The sequence below is a fragment of the Mobula birostris genome, chromosome 31, assembly GCF_030028105.1.
Source record: "Mobula birostris isolate sMobBir1 chromosome 31, sMobBir1.hap1, whole genome shotgun sequence".
NCBI classification, from domain to species: Eukaryota; Metazoa; Chordata; class Chondrichthyes; order Myliobatiformes; family Myliobatidae; genus Mobula; species Mobula birostris.
The window spans coordinates 17,846,190-17,866,687 of NC_092400.1; the positions used below are offsets into that span (position 1 = coordinate 17,846,190).

General features: G+C 40.9%; 1 protein-coding gene and 1 pseudogene across 1 annotated transcript; both read right to left on the reverse strand.

The window, feature by feature from the left end:
- Positions 1-20: 20 nt before the first annotated feature.
- LOC140190715 (hydroxycarboxylic acid receptor 2-like) lies at positions 21-1,063 on the reverse strand (annotated as a pseudogene).
- A 17,109-nt stretch (positions 1,064-18,172) lies between these two features.
- Positions 18,173-20,273, reverse strand: LOC140190737 (hydroxycarboxylic acid receptor 2-like). The gene has a single exon (XM_072247554.1). The coding sequence runs from the start codon at positions 20,211-20,213 to the stop codon at positions 19,167-19,169; it is 1,047 nt and encodes a 348-aa protein (XP_072103655.1). The 5' UTR covers positions 20,214-20,273; the 3' UTR covers positions 18,173-19,166.
- Between the last annotated feature and the right edge of the window lie 225 nt (positions 20,274-20,498).

Consider the following 20,498-nt stretch of genomic DNA (forward strand, 5'->3'; position numbering starts at 1 on the left):
CACAGGTAACTGGCTGAGCTTCATATATTCCCTGTTGACTCCATTTGAAAGTGATCAAAGGTGTTGCAGACTGAAGACCTTTCAGGTTCAACGGCTTGTTGGATTTCTTGCTTTGGATGCAATGAACGCTTTGTTCCTGATCTGAATAATCTGATATGAGAAATAAGAGTTTTCTTCAAAGTTTCTTTAAATGTTGAACTTGAGAAGTAGTAACTAACCGGGTCCAGCACTCTGTTCAAATAGGTTATGCACAATGTATTGTAGAATATCTGAACACAGACGTTAAATAACTCACAGTCTTCTAAATTGCTTGAAATTAAAATGGTGATTACAGCAATATTGCTGGGTAGGAAGCAGATGACAAAAGCTGCTGCCACAGCTATCACAAGCCTCATAACTCTTTCATGTTTAACCCTCATTTCAGATTTCATCTGCTTTAGCCTTCAGATAATACTGCACGAGGAGAACAGGATCACTGAAATCGGTAAAATAGACTTGAAAACAATAAAAATGTTACTAGTCCAAAATGCTGTGGGGCTTAGAGGCTGAGTTATGTTAAATGGCTCACAATTAGTTACGTTGTTATGTGTGAAAGTATGAGGTTCTATCAGAATGTGCACACAAATCAACATTGTTAGAAACCAGAGAATGAGTGATACCTTCACTGCAGTCCTTGTAGAGATCTTGTTCACTTTATGGTGAGGATGGATCACTTTGAAATAACGATCAAGTGCCATAACTGTAAGGAAAACAACGCTCTCTGTCTGGTTCAGAAATATCAGGAATACCTTCAGACGGCATGCAACATCACCAAATATCCAGTTCTTCCCATGTACATAGTAATCGGCTCGAAATGTCAGACAGCAGATCAGCAGAGTGTCGGCAATCGCCAGGCAAGTGAACAGACGGTGTTCGGTCTCCAGGATTTAACGTGAAAACAGAAGATCCACAAAGCAATCATATTTCCAATTAATCCAAAGATAAATGTTAAAATAAGTATCGGTGGATTGTAGGCTGAATAAATCTCCTTCATTAAAGGGCATACTTGTGTCTCATTACCCATCGTGGAGAGAGTTGCAAATGTTGCAAGAGGAGTGGGAGAAAGCAAAAGGACACAGTCTATTAAAGGGTATTTCCACAACATGTCATAGTTTATGGGTGTAGCTAAAATAAACTCAGAATATTCAGGAGGTTTTTAATCTGAATTTAGTGGTTATTTGGTCCAGTGGTTGCTGATTGCGAACGAGAACCAACAGCTCCTTACTAAACTCATCCATTTGCAAAATGAATTCCTACAAATTCTGCACATTGTACAGAATTTCAGAGTTATCATAATGGAAGTGAGGCAAGTTGAGTGTTGCAGCAGCAGCCTAGAAGGTAAACTGCTCAGATGGTTTTTAGGACTTTACAAATGATCCTGAAATTACATCTGCAGTTTGCCTCTCCGCTAAGGACAAGCAGGAAGTGAAAACCCTTTTAGGGGAATGGTTAAACAATTAACAAGAGGAGCAAGAGTAGGTTATGTAGCCCAAAGTGCCTGTTCTGCTTTCAGTGAAATTATTACGGACTGTTTCTTCAGTGCTCCATTCCTAGGAATAGAGTCAGGCCTGCTTCAGTATGTCTTCAGATCATGGCTGATTTGTTGGTAAACTTTCTTCCTTATTCCTGTCTAACTGCAGCAGCATTTCAAACACGTTTTATATTTCTCAGCCTTAACATTACCCAAAAACCCAGCTTTCAACAGACTTTGAGGAAGGGAGTTCAAAGATTCCTAGGCTTGAAAATGGTTGCTCTATTTTGTCTTAAGTTGGAAACACCTTAATTTTAACAAGTAATCTCTAGTTCTGGATTCTCACAATAAAGGAATATCTCTTCCACATTCATCCTGTCAAGACCATGTGAGCTCTTATATTTTTAATCAACTCACCTTACTCTCTTCTAAACTCCAGCAGATACATTCCAGGTCTTCTGACCTTTCCTTATAAGAAAATTATCACATTTAGTCCAATATACTTTCTAGGAAACACTTCCAACTCTTTCAAATAAGAAGATTGGCATTGTACTCTATCCTCCAGATATGATCTCAACAGCTGCCCATATCAATGAAGCATGATCTCCCAACATTTGTGTTCAATTTCCTTGGCAAATAAAGAGTGACATTGTGACATTCCCCGATTACCTCTGTACATTTGGTTAAGCCCTTAGTAAATCTGCAAAATCCGCCAACACCTTTAACGGGCTCACTCATTCCTTGGTCCACAGAGAAAGGATTATTTGAAGGCAAGACTTCAATATTATCTCCATGCTCAAGTTTACCATGATTCCCAGCTGCCTGTTTGTCTTGGAGACATGGACAACCTACAGGAGGCACTTCAAAGTACTGAAGAAGTAGCATCAATGTGGTTTTCATAAAATCCTCTGAACTCCACACAGAATTCTGTAGGTAAACCAATGTGTTCTCCCCGGTGTCCTCACCTGGAAAACTTCACCAGCAATGAAGCTGTCATCACATTTAGATTTTACCTGTGAGTTGGCCATATCTGTTCTATGCCAGTCTCCTAAAATAAGCAACATTATTCTGAATGATTAAGTTTTCAAAAAGAATTCAAGGACCTCTTCAAACGCTTTTTGAGAAAGTATAGATTCCCCATCAATGCATGTGAATCCTTGGCCCATCACTGTTCAAAATGGATAGGGGCTTCTCAGGGGTACTGAGGACAAGTGTATGACCAAAGTATGTGGTGACCAAGCATAAACAGTGAAAGTAACACAGAGCATCCTAAACAACTCATCATTCAACACTTGCTTTTTTGTCTGTGGGAAAGTTTGCATATCCTATAGTGGGGCCCTTCAACTACCCTAGAACCCAATTAAGCAGATCAGAAAAAAGTCATCCTCAAATCAAAGAGGAAAACTAATTAAAAATGTAGAGAAATATCAGTAAAAATCTGCAATATTAACCTGTAGATATGCCTTTTTGTGCCTTCTTATCAATATTCCAAAATAAATATGAAGCATTTTAACAGCTAATCACTTAGCTAATACTAGTGTGCTATCCAGAACCGCAGCATGGAATTTCTTTTATTTAATCATTTTGTCCCACCCCTTTACCCAAAACATTGGTTATTTCTGGCCCTTCCTCAGTTGCTTGTGTATAAGGATGATGTGCTCCAAAGCTTTGATTTGATGAAAAACTCCTGTTCTTGGCTGAATGGACAACCCTGCAAATGTTAATGGATACGAGCCAGTCCATCACAGGTAAAGCCCTCCCCTCCATAGAGCACATCTACATGGAAAATTGTCTCAGGAAACCAGCATCCATCATTAGGGACCGCCACCACCCAGGACATGCTCTTTTCTCACCACTGCCATCAGAAAGAAAGTACAGAAGCCTCAGGACTCACCCCAGCAGGTTAACAAATAGTTATTACCCCTCAACCATCAGGCTCTTGAACCAAGTGGAATAACTTCACACAATTTCACCAGACCCATCATTGAAATATTCCCACAACCTATGGACTCACTTTCACGGACTCTTCATCTCAGGTTCTTCCTAGTTGTTGTTTACTTGTTTATTATTATTATTTCTTTCGTCTGTTGTCTTTCGCACACTGGTTGAAATGGTTGAAGTTGGATCGGTCTTTCATTGATTCTATTATGGTTATTATTCTATTCTGGATTTAGTGAGTACACCTGCAAGAAAATGAATCTCAGGATTGTATATGGTGACATGTATGTACTTTGATAATAAATCTGCTTCGAACTTTGAACTTTGCCTGTGCCACTTCCTCCATGGTGATGATCATCATCATTGTCAGATCGCTGGAGGGTAACCATGTAAGCCCTGTCAGGAAGTACTGCAGCTGCTGAAGAATTGAAGGATGCCCACTGTAACATTTTAACCCATTCCAGTTTTGGAACTATAGAAACTCAGCTGAGTAAGAGATTTACTTTTAGTGGTTGCTGCCTTCTGTGGGATGTCAAGTGCAATAAATGATATCTACATTGAACTCGAGATTCCTACAACTTACAAATACAAATATCTGTGCAGGCAGGAATTCAACTCTCTTAACCTGTCACAGCAGTCTAATGATTTTCCATATCATGCCCAGAGTGCAGGATGTTATTATAATGGTTTCATTCTCTGCCCCTGAATATTCTCTAATACCTTTTTAATTTTATTTTATTTAGTGATACAGTACGGTAACAGGCCCTTCCTGCTGCAATGGGCAGCTAGAGGAACCGGACGCAAGTGCAGGACACAGGCATGGACACTAGACACAGAGGCAGACCTGGACCTGACTTGAACTCGGAGTCAGGACTTAGACTAGACTGGGACACAGAGCCTGGACTTGGACTTGACTGGAACACAGAGCCTGGACTTGGACTGGGACACGAAGAGACAGAATTCCCAACTCGGAGTAGTGGCAAACGGCCAGACCTACTCAGCTGGAAACGAGACGACTAAACCGAACAATAACAGAGAATACATATCTTGACAGGGAGAAGCTCATGAAGTGGCAAACAGCCAGCAATCACTTGACTGGGACTTGGAGCCTTGACTTGGACTGGGACTCAGAGCCTTAAAAACAAAACAATGACAGACCACTCACATCCCAGCTCGGACCAGCGGCAAAACGGCCAGCAACTCTCAGCTGGACACGAAACAACAAAAACAAACTGTCACGTGACTGGCAACAAGGAATATAGAATTGAGTCAGGTTTTATAAAAACAAACAGACATTTATCAAACTTTGCTCAAAATAGAGAAACATATTTAAATGACTAACTTAACCAGAAGTTAACTGCTATATGGCAACTCTGGAACAGTTCTTAAAAGGATAAATTCAAAAGCAGTTCTTAAAGTGGTAAATTTGAACACAGTTCTTCGAATGGTAAATTTGAAAGTCCAAGAGATTTACAGTCAATTATGAGAGACTTTCCTGAAGTAAGAATTCCTTGAAGATGTGTCATTACTGTCATTACTGCTGATCCCAGCGGGAAGCTGCCTTGTCTGCAGGATTCACGATGACGGAAATAAAAGGTTTTAAAGGTACTGACATTTTCCTCCAGAGAATCGACACTGCACTACTTTAGCAGGGGATATCTCAGTTGCAGGTCACTTTTTCTTGAACGAAGATTCAATATAGGTGGATCCTCCCCAAAAGGTTGATCCTCTCCAAAGCCGCCAAACAATATCAGGTTTACTCGACTCGGACAATTCCTGCAGTTTGGTGAAGTCTTCACTCTCCAATACTACTGACAATAGAAAGTAGAGCTCCACTTTAAAACAAAACTGTGTCATAAGCCGAATACACAGCAAAGTGGAGTATTTAACACAAAACTAACTGAGAACTAACTGCGTCACATCAGGAGTCTCTTTTATATACCTTTTGAGAACAGGTCATCATGTGACCTCACTGGTAGGAAAATTACATCATCTGACCTCTGCAAGACCATTACATCATCCTGATAAGACAGTCACAAGATATCCATGAAGTATGTAACACCTCCCTCCAAAAAAAATGTTTGGTCTTTTAAGAGCAAAATTTTAACAATTTACTAATTACAAAAATAACCAAATGTATAAAATTTACAACATACACAGTATTATCATACAGCATTCTGCAAACTAATACACAGGGGTGTTACAAGTGTTAAAATACCACTCCACAAAAAAATTTACATTGTGCATTTAACATCTAGATAGACAATCAGCGATCACATTATCTTTACCTTTAATATGAGTTATCAAAATATTACACTCCTGTAACATCAAATTTTGTTGCTAAATTGGCGTTTGATTTATTTCCTTAACCATTTTCCCCGGACCTACAACATAACCAAGGGGAGTCACAGTGGCATGGCCAAATTCACTTTTAGCTAAGTTAATAGTTAAGTTAGCTTTTGAAAGTCTTTCAAATTGTTTCTCCACTGCAGTAATATGTGTTTTCCAAGTATTATTTCCTGTAACTAAATCATCAATATAGGCATCTGTATCTGTTAACCCATGAATCACACTATTAATCATCCGCTGGAAAGTACCTGGTGCATTCTTCATCCCAAATGGAAGAACATTATTTTCATATAACCCAGATGGGATTACAAATGCAGAAATCTCTCTACCTCTATCTGTCAATGAAACACACCAATACACTTTTAACAAATCAATCTTTGTAAGGAACTTTGCTTGTCCAACTTTATCCACACAATTATCTACCCTAGAGATTGGATATGCATCAGTTTTTGTCACAGCATTCACTTTCCTGTAATCTGTACAAAACCGAATACTATTGTCTGGCTTAGGCACCATAATGCACAGTGAACTCCAATACGGATTAGAAGGTCGAATAATATTATTCTCGAACGTATACTTAATTTCTTGTTCAGCAAGTTCACATTTTTCCCTGTTCATCCGATACAGATGTTGTTTTATGGGTTTTGCATCTCCAACATCTACATCATGTGAAGCTACGGTGGTTCTTCTAAGAACGTCCGGAAATAAATCCCTAAATTTAAAAGTTAACTGTTTCATCTGCTCACTCTGCTCTAGCTGTAAATGAGCTAATTTCTCATCAATATTTTCCAGAATTGTTGAATTTGGTAACCTGGCAGAAATAATGTTGGATTTTACATGAGTTTCAGATGAATCATTCATTAAGTTTTTAGAAAGATCAGACTTATTATTGACCACAATGGTCATAGTAGCAGCTTCTCTCTCATAATACTGTTTTATCATATTTATATGACACAGCTGTGTTAGCTTTCTTTGTTCTGGGGTTTTTATCACGTAATCCACATCATTTACTTTAGATTCAATCTCATAAGGACCATGAAATTTAACTTGTAATAGGTTCATTTGCACCGGGAAAATAACCAACACATTCTCTCCAGGCTTAAGTGACCTCATTCTAACTTCCTTATCATACCAAGTTTTCATCTTCTCCTGAGCCAATTTTAAATTTTACTTGGCCAAGCTACAAGATTCCTGTACTGCCTCTCATACAATTTACATCGGTGGTGCGCAAGTGGAAAAGGTCAAAAGCTTTAAGTTCCTGGGAGTTAATATCACAAATGACCTGACTTGGTCCAACCAAGCAGAGTCCACTGCCAAGAAGGCCCACCAACACCTTTACTTCCTGAGGAAACTAAAGAAATTTGGCCTGTCCCCTAAAACCCTCACTAATTTTTACAGATGCACCATAGAAAGTATTCTTCTAGGGTGCATCACAACCTGGTATGGAAGTTGTCCTGTCCAAGACCGGAAGAAGCTGCAGAAGATTGTGAACATGGCGAAGCACATCACACAAACCAATCTTCCGTCCTTGGACTCACTTTAAACGGCACGCTGTAGGAGCAGTGCTGTCAGGATAATCAAGGACACGACCCACCCAGCCAACACACTTTTCGTCCCTCTTCCCTCCAAAAGAAGGTTCAGGAGCTTGAAGACTCGTATGGCCAGATTTGGGAACAGCTTCTTTCCAACTGTGATAAGACTACTGAACGGATCCTGACCTGGATCTGGGCCGTACCCTCCAAATATCTGGACCTGCTTCTCATTTTTTTTGCAGTACCTTTCTTTCTGTTTTTCTATTTTCTATTTCTGATTTATAATTTAAATTTTTAATATTTACTATTGATTTGTAATCCAGGGAGTGGGAAGCGCAGACTCAAATATCGCTAAGATGATTGTATGTTCTAGTATCAATTGTTTGGTGACACTAAAGTATAAAGTATTGCAAAAAGTAGTAAATGTACGCCTTCATCCCAGCCCTTTTCATTTTCCACACAATACGTCCTAATCATAGTTTTGAGGGTAGAATAGAATCTCTCCAAGGCTCCTTGTGATTCTGGATAGTATGCAGATGAGGTCATCTGTTTTGCTCCCAGTTTATAAGCTATCTGCTGAAACAATCCAGACATAAAATTACTACCTTGATCCAATTGTATTTCCTTACGCAACCCAAAATAAGTAAAGAATTTTATAAGAGCCTTTGTCACAGATTTGGCTGTTATAACCTAGACGCTGTGCAAATAATTGTCAGCAAATATTGATGTCCAGTGTTAGGTTTTGGCAATGGGCCTACACAATCTATAATAATTTTGGAAAACGGCTCACCAAATGCTGGAATTGGTTGCAGTGGGGCCACTGGAGTAACTTGATTAGATTTACCCACAATTTGACAAGTATGACATGTCCTGCAAAATGTCGCCACATCTTTTCTCAAACTAGGCCAGTAAAAATGTTTAATAACCTTGTTCATAGTTTTCTTTACACCTAGATGGCCACCCAAAGGCACACTACGAGCCATAGTTACAATCTCATTTCAATAAACTTTAGGAACTACTACCTGGTGATTAACTTCCCATTCCTCACTTGCAAGAATTGTAGGGGATCTCCACTTTCTCATTAACACTTCCTTTACAAAATAATATCCTACTGGCACCTTCTCAATTTCACTGTCTGGAAGAACTTGTTCCTTTAATTTAACTATGTCAGGATCACTACCCTGCTCTGCTATCATCACCTTCCGAGATAAAGACAAATCTTAATGGTCAGACTTACTACCAAAATCCTAATCAAATAATGAAGATAATAGAGTTTCTGACACATCCTCAATATTCACATCCTGAGTTGAACAGTCATGGGTAACAACCTCATCCTGTATATCAGTCTTTTTAGCCATAGCTTGGGTTACAACACAGGAAGAATCTGTGTTCGAATCCCTCTGTGGTTCCTCAGAATTAGGCTTTATTGTAAAATGAACTTCAGGAAAAACTTGTCCACCTGCTAAGTCATTCCCTAACAAAAGAGAAACATCATTCATGGGTAAATGGGATTGTAGTCCACTTTAACAGGCCCTGTAACTAACCCTGACCTTAAATTTACTCTATGCAAATATACCGGCATAAAGGCACTCCCAACTCCTCCTATATAGTTTACCTCACCAATGTCAGACTCATAACTAAACTTTAGAACACTGTCTAACATTAGTGATTGAGAAGCTCCAGTATCTGTAAGGATTCTTATTGGTACTGGATTAGATCCCTCTTGCAAAGATACAAATCCTTCGGTTATAAAATGTTCATATCCCCTCTTGACTTGGTCAGACTCAGACAAATTTTCAGTGGTATTTATCGAACTCTGTGGATTTACAGGTGTTTCAATATGCTGCACACAAGCATCTGGGACTACTTCCTTCTCTTTCTTTTTCAATCGAAAACAGTTAGCTATCACATGTCCAGGTTTCTTACAATAATTACAAACAGGACCAAAATGTCTTTCCTTCACATGTCTCCCTTCATCCTTACCCTTCTCACTAACTTCAGATGTAATTTCTGGTTTACCTTGACTCTCTGTGCTATTTTTCCTTTTAAAAGTCCTACCTGGAGAAAACTTATTCTTATGAATTAAAGCATACTCATCAGCTAATTTAGCAGACTCCTGCAATGTAGCAGTGTCCCTTTCATTTAAGTATGTCCTCACTTCAACAGGAATGCTCCTTTTAAATTCCTCCAGTAAAATCAACTCTTTTAATTTATTGTACTCCCCATTCACATTTTTAGAGGAAACTCATCTCTCAAAACACACAGATTACTCATAGGCAAATTCCATGTAAGTTTTTTTCACAGATTTCTTCAAATTTCTGAATCTTTCTCTATAAGCTTCCGGAACCAGTTCATATGCTTTCAATATATGCTGTTTCACAATATCATAATCAAGTGCTTGCTCAGCATTTAAAGCTGTATAAACTTGTTGTGCTTTGCCTTTAATTACACTTTGTAACATCACTGGCCATCTCTCTTTCAGCCACTCTAAACTCAGAGCAACAATTTCGAAATGTTGGAAATATTTGTCCACTTCTGCTTCATTAACTAGCAACAAACTGTTTCCTGGAACCAGAGGACTGATTTTCCATCCTTAATTTCTCCATTGCTAGCTCAAACTCCTTTTTATTTGCCTCTCTTTCAGCCACTTCCACTTTAAATCGTTCAATCTTTATCTGTTCAAGATGTAACAGCATTTCCAGTGTACTCATTGCAAACCTCCCTAACACCTCATCATCAAACTTTCCCAAACTTATATAATGCTCTGCAATTTTGCTCTGAATTATGGGCTTTGTTGTAACCTTCGTAATTCCTTTAAGATCCAACCTACTAGCAATCTCCGATACAACAGTTTTTTCACCTTCACTAATTCTTCCGGGTCAGGCGAATTCATAAATTCGTCGATATTCATTGCTGCCGAATACCACCCACAGACCAATCAAACAAAAGTATTGGGTATTTCCCTTTTCCAAATCAGGTTGATAAATAAACATGCACTTAAGCTCAAAATCGGAACAAATCCCGGATGAGCCCTCAAATTATGTCATGTGACTGGCAACAAGGAATATATAATTGAGTCAGGTTTTATAAAAACAAACAAACATTTATTAAACTTTGCTCAAAATAGCGAAATGTATTTAAACGACTAACTTAACCGGAAGTTAACTGCTATACGACAACTCTGGAAAAGTTCTTAAAAGGGTAAATGTGAAAACAGTTCTTAAAGTGGTAAAATCGAACACAGTTCTTAGAATGGTAAATTCAAAAGTCCAAGAGATTTACAGTCAATTATGGGAGACTTTCCTGAAGTAAAGAATTCCTCGAAGACTTGTCGCTACTGCTGATCCCAGCCGGAACCTGCCTTGTCTGCAGGATTTACGACGATGGAAATAAAATGTTTTAAAGGAACTGACCTTTTCCTCTGGAGAATCGACACTGCACTACTTTAGCAGGGGATATCTCAGTTGCAGGTCACTTTTTCTTGAACGAAGATTCAATAAAGGTCGATCCTTTCCAAAACCGCCAAACGATATCAGCTTTACTCGGCTTCTTCGAGTGCAAGAAGGATGAGACTGCGCAGGCCCGTGACGTCAACAGGACGGCATGGAGAATTTAAAAAGGAAAGTTGCTACCAACGGTGTCTTTTGGATCGGGACTACAGAGCGTCGTGGGATCTGAATTCTGAAGGAAGGCAGTTTTTTAAAAAACTTCTTCGAGTGCAAGAAGGACAAGACTGCGCAGGCACGTGACGTCAACAGGACAGCACAGAGAGTTTAAAAAGGAGACCACCCTATACAGCGGACAGCTGTCGGAGCAGGCAGCGGAGTGAGTGGCAGCAGAGAGTAGGGCTTTGGCTTCAACGGGCTTTGGCGGTAAACGGGAAGAGGCGAGAGCAAAGCACCAATATTTTTTCCCGCCCCTCCCTTCGTGAATCGGCCCAGACAGACGGGAACAGCAGGGCTCTCACAGGCAACGGTTTAAAAAGTTCATCTGTTTGGCGAGGTAAGTGGGTGAGTAGACTTATTTTTACTGTTTCATTCCTGTAGAATTAGATAGCAGGCCTGCAGGATTAGTGCTTTGTTCAGGGTGTCAAATGTGGGAATCCTGGGAGACCTCCAACCTCCCTGATGGCCACATCTGCGCCAGGTGCACCGAGATGCAGTTCCTCAGAGACCATGTTAGGGATCTGGAGCTGCAGTTTGATGACCTACTGCTTATCAGGGAAAGTGAAGAGGTGATAGACAGGAGCTACAGGGAGGTGTCATCCCTAGGCTACAGGGGTCAGAAAACTGGGTCACTATCTAGAGAGGGAAGGGAAATGCCCGGATGGTGGAGAGCACACCTGTGGCTGTCCCCCTCAGCAACAAATATCTTGTTCTGGATGCTGCAGAGGGGGATGACCTAACAGGGGACGCCCACGGTGACTGGGTCTCTGGCACTGAGCCTGGTGCTGTTGTGCAGGAGAGAAGGAGGGAGAACAGGAATGCGGTAGTCATAGGGGATTCCATTGTCAGGGGAACGGACAGGAGATTCTGTGAGCCTGATATAGATACCCACATGGTGTGTTGCATCCCAGGTGCCAGGGTACGGGATGTCTCAGATCGGGTCCTGAATATTCTGAAAGGGGAGGGTGAGCAGCCAGTTGTCCTGGTACATGTTGGTACCAATGACATAGATAGGACAAAGGAGGAGGTCCTGAAGAGAGATTTCCAGGAGTTAGGAAGGAAGCTGAGAAGCAGGACCTCCAGGGTTTAATCTCGGGATTGCTACCTGTGCCATGTGCTAGCGAGGGCAAGAATAGTAGGATCAGGCAGATGAATGCGTGGCTGAGAGACTAGTTCAGGGGGCAGGGCTTCAGATTCTTGGATAATTCGGATTCTTCTGGGGGAAGTATGACCTGTTCAAAAAGGACAGGTTACACCTGAACCCAAAGTGGACCAATATCCAGGCGGGAAAGTTTAATAGAGCTGTTAGGGAGGGTTTAAACTAATTTGGCAGGGGGATGGGAACCAGAATGACAGAGTGGAGGAAGGGGAAAACAGAAATAAATCTAAGCTAGTGAGCAGTAAAGATGTCAGGAAAGACAGGCAGGTGATTGGGCAAATTTGTAGCCATTGGGATGAGTTGCAGTGCAATAAAGTTGCAGCGAAATCAAAGCGAAAAGTACCAAATACTGGTCTTAAGGTGTTCTACTTAAATACACGCTGTATAAGGAATAAGGTGGATGATCTTGTCATACAGCTACAGATTGGCAGGTATGATATTGTGGCCATCACTGAGATGTGGCTAAATGATGCATGTCTCTGGGAGCTGAATGCCCAAGGATACACAGTGTATCGGAAGGATAGGAAGGTAGGCAGAGGGGGAGGCATGGCTTTATTGGTAAGAAATGATATTAAATCATTAGAAAGAGGTGATATAGGATCAGAAGGTGCAGAATCTTTAAGGGTTGAGCTAAGAAATCGCAGGGGTAAAAGGACCCTGATGGCAGTTATATACAGGCCTCCAAACAGCTGCAGTGATGTAGACTATAAACTACAACAGGAAATAGAAAAGGCTTGTCAGAAGGGCAGTGTTATGATAAATGTGGGGGATTTTAACATGCGAGTAGATTGGAAAAATCAGGTTGGCACTGGATCCCAAGAGAGAGAATTTGTAGAATGTCTGCGAGATGGCTTTTTGGAACAGCTTGTTGTTGAGCCCACTAGGGGATCGGCTGTACTGGATTGGGTATAGTGTAATGAACCGGAGGTGATTAGAGAGATTGAGGTGAAGGAACCCTTAGGAGTCAGTGATCATAACATGATTGAGTTCACTGTGAAATTTGAAAAAGAGAAGCTGAAATCTGATGTGTCGGTATTTCAGTGGAGTAAAGGAAATTACAGTGGCATGAGAGAGGAACTGGCCAAAGTTGACTGGAAAGGGACATTGGCGGGAAAGACGGCAGAGCAGCAGTGGCTGGAGTTTATGCGAGAAGTGAGGAAGGAGCAAGACAGGTATATTCCAAAAAAGAAGAAATTTTCAAATGGAAAAAGTATGCAACCGTGGTTGACAAGAGAAGTCAAAGCCAAAGTTAAAACAAAGAAGAGGGCATACAAGACGCAAAAATTATTGGGAAGACAGAGGATTGGGAAGTTTTTAAAAGCTTACAAAAGGAAACTAAGAAGGTCATTAAGAGGGAAAAGATTAACTATGAAAGGAAGCTAGCAAATAATATCAAAGAGGATACTAAAAGCTTTTTCAAGTATATAAAGAGTAAAAGACAGTTGAGAGTAGATATAGGACCGATAGAAAATGATGCTGGAGAAATTGTAATGGGAGATAAGGAGATGGCAGAGGAACTGAATGAATATTTTGCATCAGCAGTATACCGGACACTCAAGGGTGGCAAGGAAGAGAAGTGTGCGCAGTCACTATTATGACAGAGAAAGTACTCAGGAAGCTGAATAGTCTAAAGGTAGATAAATCTCCCGGAACAGATGGAATGCACCCATGTGTCCTGAAGGAAGTAGCTGTGGAGATTGCGGAGGCATTAGCGATGATCTTTCAAAAGTCGATAGATTCTGGCATGTTTCCGGAGGACTGGAAGATTGCAAATGTCACTCCGCTATTTAAGAAGGGGGCAAGGAAGCAAAAAGGAAATTATAGACCTGTTAGCTTGACGTCGGTGGTTGGGAAGTTGTTGGAGTCGATTGTCAAGGATGAGGTTACAGAGTACCTGGAGGCATATGACAAAATAGACAGAACTCAGCATGGATTCCTTAAAGGAAAATCCTGCCTGACAAACCTATTATAATTTTTTGAGGAAATTACCAGTAGGCTAGACAAGGGAGATGCAGTGGATGTTGTATATTTGGATTTTCAGAAGGCCTTTGACAAGGTGACACACATGAGGCTACTTAACAAGATAAGAGCCCATGGAATTACGGGAAAGTTATATACGTGGATAGAGCGATGGCTGATTGGCAGGAAACACAGAATGGGAATAAAGGGATCCTATTCTGGTTGGCTGCCGGTTACCAGAGGTGTTCCACAGGGATCAGTGTTGGGGCCGCTTCTTTTTACATTGCACATCAACGATTTGGATTATGGAATAGGTGGCTTTGTGGCTAAGTTTGCTAATGATATGAAGATAGGTGGAGGGGCCGGTAGTGCTGAGGAAACAGGAGAGTCTGCAGAGACACTTGGGTAGATTGGAAGAATGGGCAAAGAAGTGGCAAATGAAATATAATGTTGGAAAGTGTATGGTTATGCACTTTGGCAGAAGAAATAAACGGGCAGACTATTATTTAAGTGGGGAAAGAATTCAAAGTTCTGAGATGCAACGGGATTTGGGAGTCCTCGTACAGGATATCCTTAAGGTTAACCTCCAGGTTGAGTCGGTAGTGAAGAAGGTGAATGCAATGTTGGCATTCATTTCTAGAGGAATAGAGTATAGGAGCAGGGATGTGATGTTGAGGCTTTATAAGGCGCTGGTGAGACCTCACTTGGAGTAGTGTGGGCAGTTTTGGTCTCCTTATTTAAGAAAGGATGTGCTGACATTGGAGAGGGTACAGATAAGATTCACTAGAATGATTCCGGGAATGAGAGGGTTAACATATGAGGAACGTTTGTCCGCTCTTGGACTGTATACCTTGGAGTTTAGAAGAATGAGGGGAGACCTCATAGAAACATTTCGAATGTTAAAAGGCATGGACAGAGTGGATGTGGCAAAGTTGTTTCCCATGATGGGGGAGTCTAGTACGAGAGGGCATGACTTAAGGATTGAAGGGCGCCCATGCAGAACAGAAATGCAAAGAAATTTTTTTAGTCAGAGGGTGGTGAATCTATAGAATTTGTTGCCACGGGCAGCAGTGGAGGCCAAGTCATAGGGTGTATTTAAGGCAGAGATTGATAGGTATCTGAGTAGCCAGGGCATCAAAGGTTATGGTGAGAAGGCGGGGGAGCGGGCCTAAATGGGAGAATGGATCAGCTCATGATAAAATGGCGGAGCAGACTTGATGGGCCGAATGGCCACCTTCTGTTCCTTTGTCTTATGGTCTTATGGCTCGGCGATTTCCTGCACTTTGGTGAGGTCTTCACTCACCAATACTACTTACAATAGAAAGTAGAACTCCACTTTAAAACAAAACTGCGTCATAAGCCGAATACACAGCAAAGCGGAGTATTTAACACAAAACTAACTGAGAACTAATTGCGTCACATCAGGAGTCTCTTTTGTTACGTAACCGACAACAATGAATATCAATCAAGTCAGGTTATATAAAAACAACCAATTATTAAACACGGATAAACAATAAAAACAAACGAAACCCTTAACCGGAAGTTAACCGCTATGCGGCCGTTCAACAAATCGTCACTCGGTACTGATTCTTAAAGCAGTAAATGCAAAAACAGTTCTTAAAGCGGTAAAGTCAAATACAGTTCTTAAAATGGTAAATTCGAAAGTCCAACAGATTTATACATTCAATTGGGAGAGACTTCTCTGGAGAAGGATTTCTTCATAGATGCGACTTCCCTGCTGGCTCTGTCCAAAGGATTCACGATGAAGGAAATAAACGGCTTAAAACAACTGACCTTAACTTCCAGAGAGCACTTTGCATGAACTTCCTTGTTCTTTTGGCAAGAGTTATCTCGATGCAGGTCGCTACTTCTTGACACAATAAGGTCAATCCTTTATTAAACTGCCAAACATTCCCCACTTCTCTTCCTCCTTCATCTCCTGTACTTTGATGAAGTCTTCTCTCTCCAATACTACTGAAAAAGTACATCAACACATCTAGCAGAAATTGCCAGTTCAGCACTGTTGTACCTTGCAACAGAATGTAACACTCCATTTTAAAAGTGAAACTGCGTCATAAAACAAATACACAACGGACCGGAGACAATGACGAATGTTCTCGCTGGAAAACTAAAAACTAACTGCGTCACCAGAGGTCTTCCCTTTTTCACCCGTGGTGAACATGTCATCACGTGACCTCACATCGACGGGAAAATCACATCAGGTGACCTCCAAAAGACCATTACATCATTCTCACAAGAAAGTCACAAGATCTCCTTGAGGTATGTAACACTTTTACATACATATTAAGAACAGGTCATCATGTGACCTCACTGATGGGAAAATTACATCATGTGCTCTCCACAAGACCATTACATCATCCTCATAAGACAGTCACAAGATATCCATGAAGTATGTAACAAAACAACAACAGACGATAGGTATCTTGACAAGTAGAAGATCATGAAGACGGCCCCTTATTCTTGGCGGTTCAGAAGACGGCCACTTATTCTTGGCAGCTCGGAACATTCATTGCCGCCCTAGCTACGGTGATGGACCCGCACCAAGTAGCTGTAAACCGGGGTTTTTATCCTGCCGGTTCGGATGAAGATCAGGTGCCCTAATCAAGGAGCCCGGTGCAACATGGGGAAAAGGAAATTAACTGAAATTAGTAGTTAAAGGACCAGACCATGACACTCCCAGCCCGACCAGCTGGCACTGCCCAATTACAGCAATGTAACCAATTCATCTACTAATCCGTAACTCTTTAGAATGTGGAAGGGAAACAGAGCATATTGGGTAATCTGGTTTAAGGACATTGCACTTACTCAGAATCCTGCACCACGAGAAGGTCAGTCAACCCATCGTGCAAATGCTAGCCCTTTTAACAGATTTCCAGTAACTACCACTCTCTTTTACCAGAATCATGTCAGACATCACCTTCTTCAGTATATCTCCAGTTTTCTTCTGAAAATGATCATTGGAGACAGCACAATATATTCTGTGAATAAAGTGCTCTTGCCTATTTTGAATCTCCAATATGCACATGTCTGAATCTGGTCAAATTTTACTTTTTTACACACAGTTCGTCTCCATGGTACACAGGGCCCCATTCCTGTCAACTGTACACAACCCAGGCAGTTCACAAGCTGACAATGCAGTTGCAGACTGGGTTCCCAGAAGATTCCAGCAGCCATCCCACCAGTCTCACAAACACTGTCCCTAATTTATGGACTGGCAATAAATCATGTTTCATACCTGGGTTTCTTTCAATTCTGTTCAACTTTGTTTCAAACCTGTAATCATTTTTTTAAACATTGTGAAGAGTAGAAACATCTCAATGTTCTAGTTCACCCCGCCACCCCCCCCAACCCCACTCCACTTTCCAAATTCAGAGGTTAGGGTTAATGATTTCTGGGCATGTTATGTTGGCAGCAGAAGCATGGAGGAACTTGTGGATTGTCCCCAGCACCTCGCAAACGATGACGCAGACAATGAGTTTCACTGTATGTTTCAATGTACTGATGTACATGTAACAAATAAAGCGATCGTTATCTTTATTTTTGTACTTGCTACAGAGAGATTACAAACCGCTTGGTAAGCTTAGAGACATTGGGAAACTTCTCAATCCAGATATACTACTATGCAACTGGGTGTTGGGTTTCTTAACTAACAGACCTCAGGTAGTCAGGAAGCACATCCCCGTTCATCTCCTCCTTCCCCATTAACTTCAGGACCGGTGCACCCACCCCGAGCTGTGTGTTAATCCCACCGCTGACACTCTGCTCAAACATGACTTCAAAGCTCAACATCCGGGTGATCACATTGTCAAGTTCACTGCTGACATGACAGTGGTTGGTTTCATAAACCAGTGATGATGAAATGGCCTACAGAGAGCAGGCGGAAGAGGTCGTGGCCTGGTGCCAAGTAAATAACCTCTCCCTCAATATCTACAATACAAAGGAGTTGATTATCGACTTCAGGAGAACTTGCACCATGCACACACACCTGTGGCACAGCAGTGGAAACTGCGAGTGGCTTCAAACTCCATTCAGCTGTCCTTGACTAGTTTCAGCCATCAGTAAATAAAAATGCCCAATTTCTGAACCCATGCAAACAATACATAGATTTCACAGTAGGTTCTGCTACACGTTAGTCCAAAATTCCTGAAAACACACCGGTCACAGGATATGATTTGGTCAACAGAATATGAGATTCTGCAGATGCTACAGATCTTCAGCTTCACTTGTCCTGATGATGGGTCTTGACCCAAAATGTCAACTGTTTATTCCTCTCCATCGGTACTGCCTGACCTGCTGAGTTCCTCCAAAATTTTGTGTGTGTTGCATATGATTTGATAACTTCCCATAATCACTTCCAGAAGGGGAAAAAAAAACTAGAGACATCTTTTTAAAGGAGAAACACAGCAGCGTAATGGAGAAGAGGTGTGGCACTGGGTGGAAATCTGTTTCAAAGTACCAGCGCAGGCAGAATGCGTTCTCTGCCATCTGTGTGTTACACATTTCAATGAAACAGCAGCAGCAACGAACTAAATTCCCCCAGTTGTTAAGTTAATATCAGAAATGCATACACTGATTACAATCTACTCAAAATGCTTTTATAGCTTGCAACAAACATTTGGTTACAAAAGAAATTACAACAAACTTGATTAATTAATGAACACACAACTTTTTTTTAGTGGAGATGATTTAAAGTGTAATATTAGGCAGGTTTCCCTTTTCTTTATCGAAATACTCATCCTATTTCTTTACAATGTCCACTTTGATCCTGACAAAGTTCCACAGAAATCCATCATGTGATCAATGAGCTTGTGTGTATGTTGGCATCATATTCTCCAGCAACAGGTAAATGAGCTAAATGAGTGTAGCTGGTTGTGGGTAATCTTAGAAACTTCATCCTCGAAACCTGAGGGATCAGTCATCATAGTCCCAATGAAAGGGAGATAGGATAAATGCAAGTAATTTCATACAGCACATAATCGCCACATTTCTTCCTGAGGAAATTTGAAAAAATTACGCAGATAACTGGCTGAGCTTCATATATTCCCTGTTGACTCCGTTTGAAAGTGATCAAAGGTGTTGCAGACTGAATATCTTTGAGGTTCAACAGCTTGTTGGATTTCTTGCTTTGTTGACAATGAATGCTTTGTTCCTGATCTGAATAATCTGATATTATGAGAAATAAGAGCTTTCTTCAAAGTTCCTTTAAACACTGAACTTGAGAAGTAATAAATAACTGGGTCCAGCACACTGTTCAAATAGGTTATGCACAGTGTATTGTCGAATATCTGAGCGCAGACGTCAAATAACCTACAGTCTCTTAAACTGATTGAAATTAAAACGGCGATTACAGCAATATTGGTGGGTAGGAAGCAGATGAAAAACACTACCGCCACGGCTATCACAAGCCTCATAGCTCGTTCATATTTAATCCTCATTTCAGATTTCATCTGCTTTAGCCTCCAGATAATACAGCATGTGGAGAACAGGATCACTGAAGCCGGTAAAATAAGCTTGAAAACAATAAAAATAATACTGGTCCAAAATGCTGTGGGGCTTAGCGGCTGAGTTATGTTAAATGGCTCACAGTTAGTTAAATTGTTATGTGTGAAGGTACGAGGTTCTACCAGAATGTGCAAACAAATCAACATTGTTAGAAACCAGAGAACGAGTGATACCTTCACTGCAGTCCTTGTAGAGATCTTGTTCACTTTATGGTGAGGATGGATCACTTTGAAATAGCGATCAAGTGCCATAACTGTAAGGAAAACAACGCTCTCTGTCCGGTTCAGAAATATCAGGAATATCTTCAGACGGCACGCAACATCACCAAATATCCAGTTCTTCCGACGTATGTAGTAATCGGCTCGAAATGGCAGACAGCAGATTAGCAGAGTGTCGGCAATCGCCAGGCACAGTGAATAAATGGTGTTCGGTCTCCAGGATTTAACGTGAAAACAGAAGATCCACAAAGCAATCATATTTCCAATTAATCCAAAGATAAATGTTAAAATAAGTATCGGTGGATTGTAGGCTGAATAAATGTCCTTCACTAAAGGGCACAAATGAGTTTCGTTACCCATCGTGGAGAGAGTTGCAAATGTTGCAAGAAGAGTGGGAGAAAGCAAAAGGATGCAGTCTATTAAAGGGTATTTCCACAATGTGGCATAGTTTATGTGTGTAGCTAAAACAAAGCCAGAATATTCAGGAAGTTATTTATCTGAAGTTAGTGGTTATATGGTCACGTGGTTGCTGATTGTGAACCAGAACCAACAGCTCCTTACTAAACTCATCCATTTGCAAAATGAATTACTACAAATTCTGCACATTGTACAGAATTTCAGAGTTATCATAATGGAAGTGAGGCA

Excerpts from the sequence above, each read along its gene's own strand:
- LOC140190737 (XM_072247554.1), bottom strand. The coding sequence starts at position 20,213 with ATGGGTAACGAAACTCATTTGTGCCCTTTAGTGAAGGACATTTATTCA.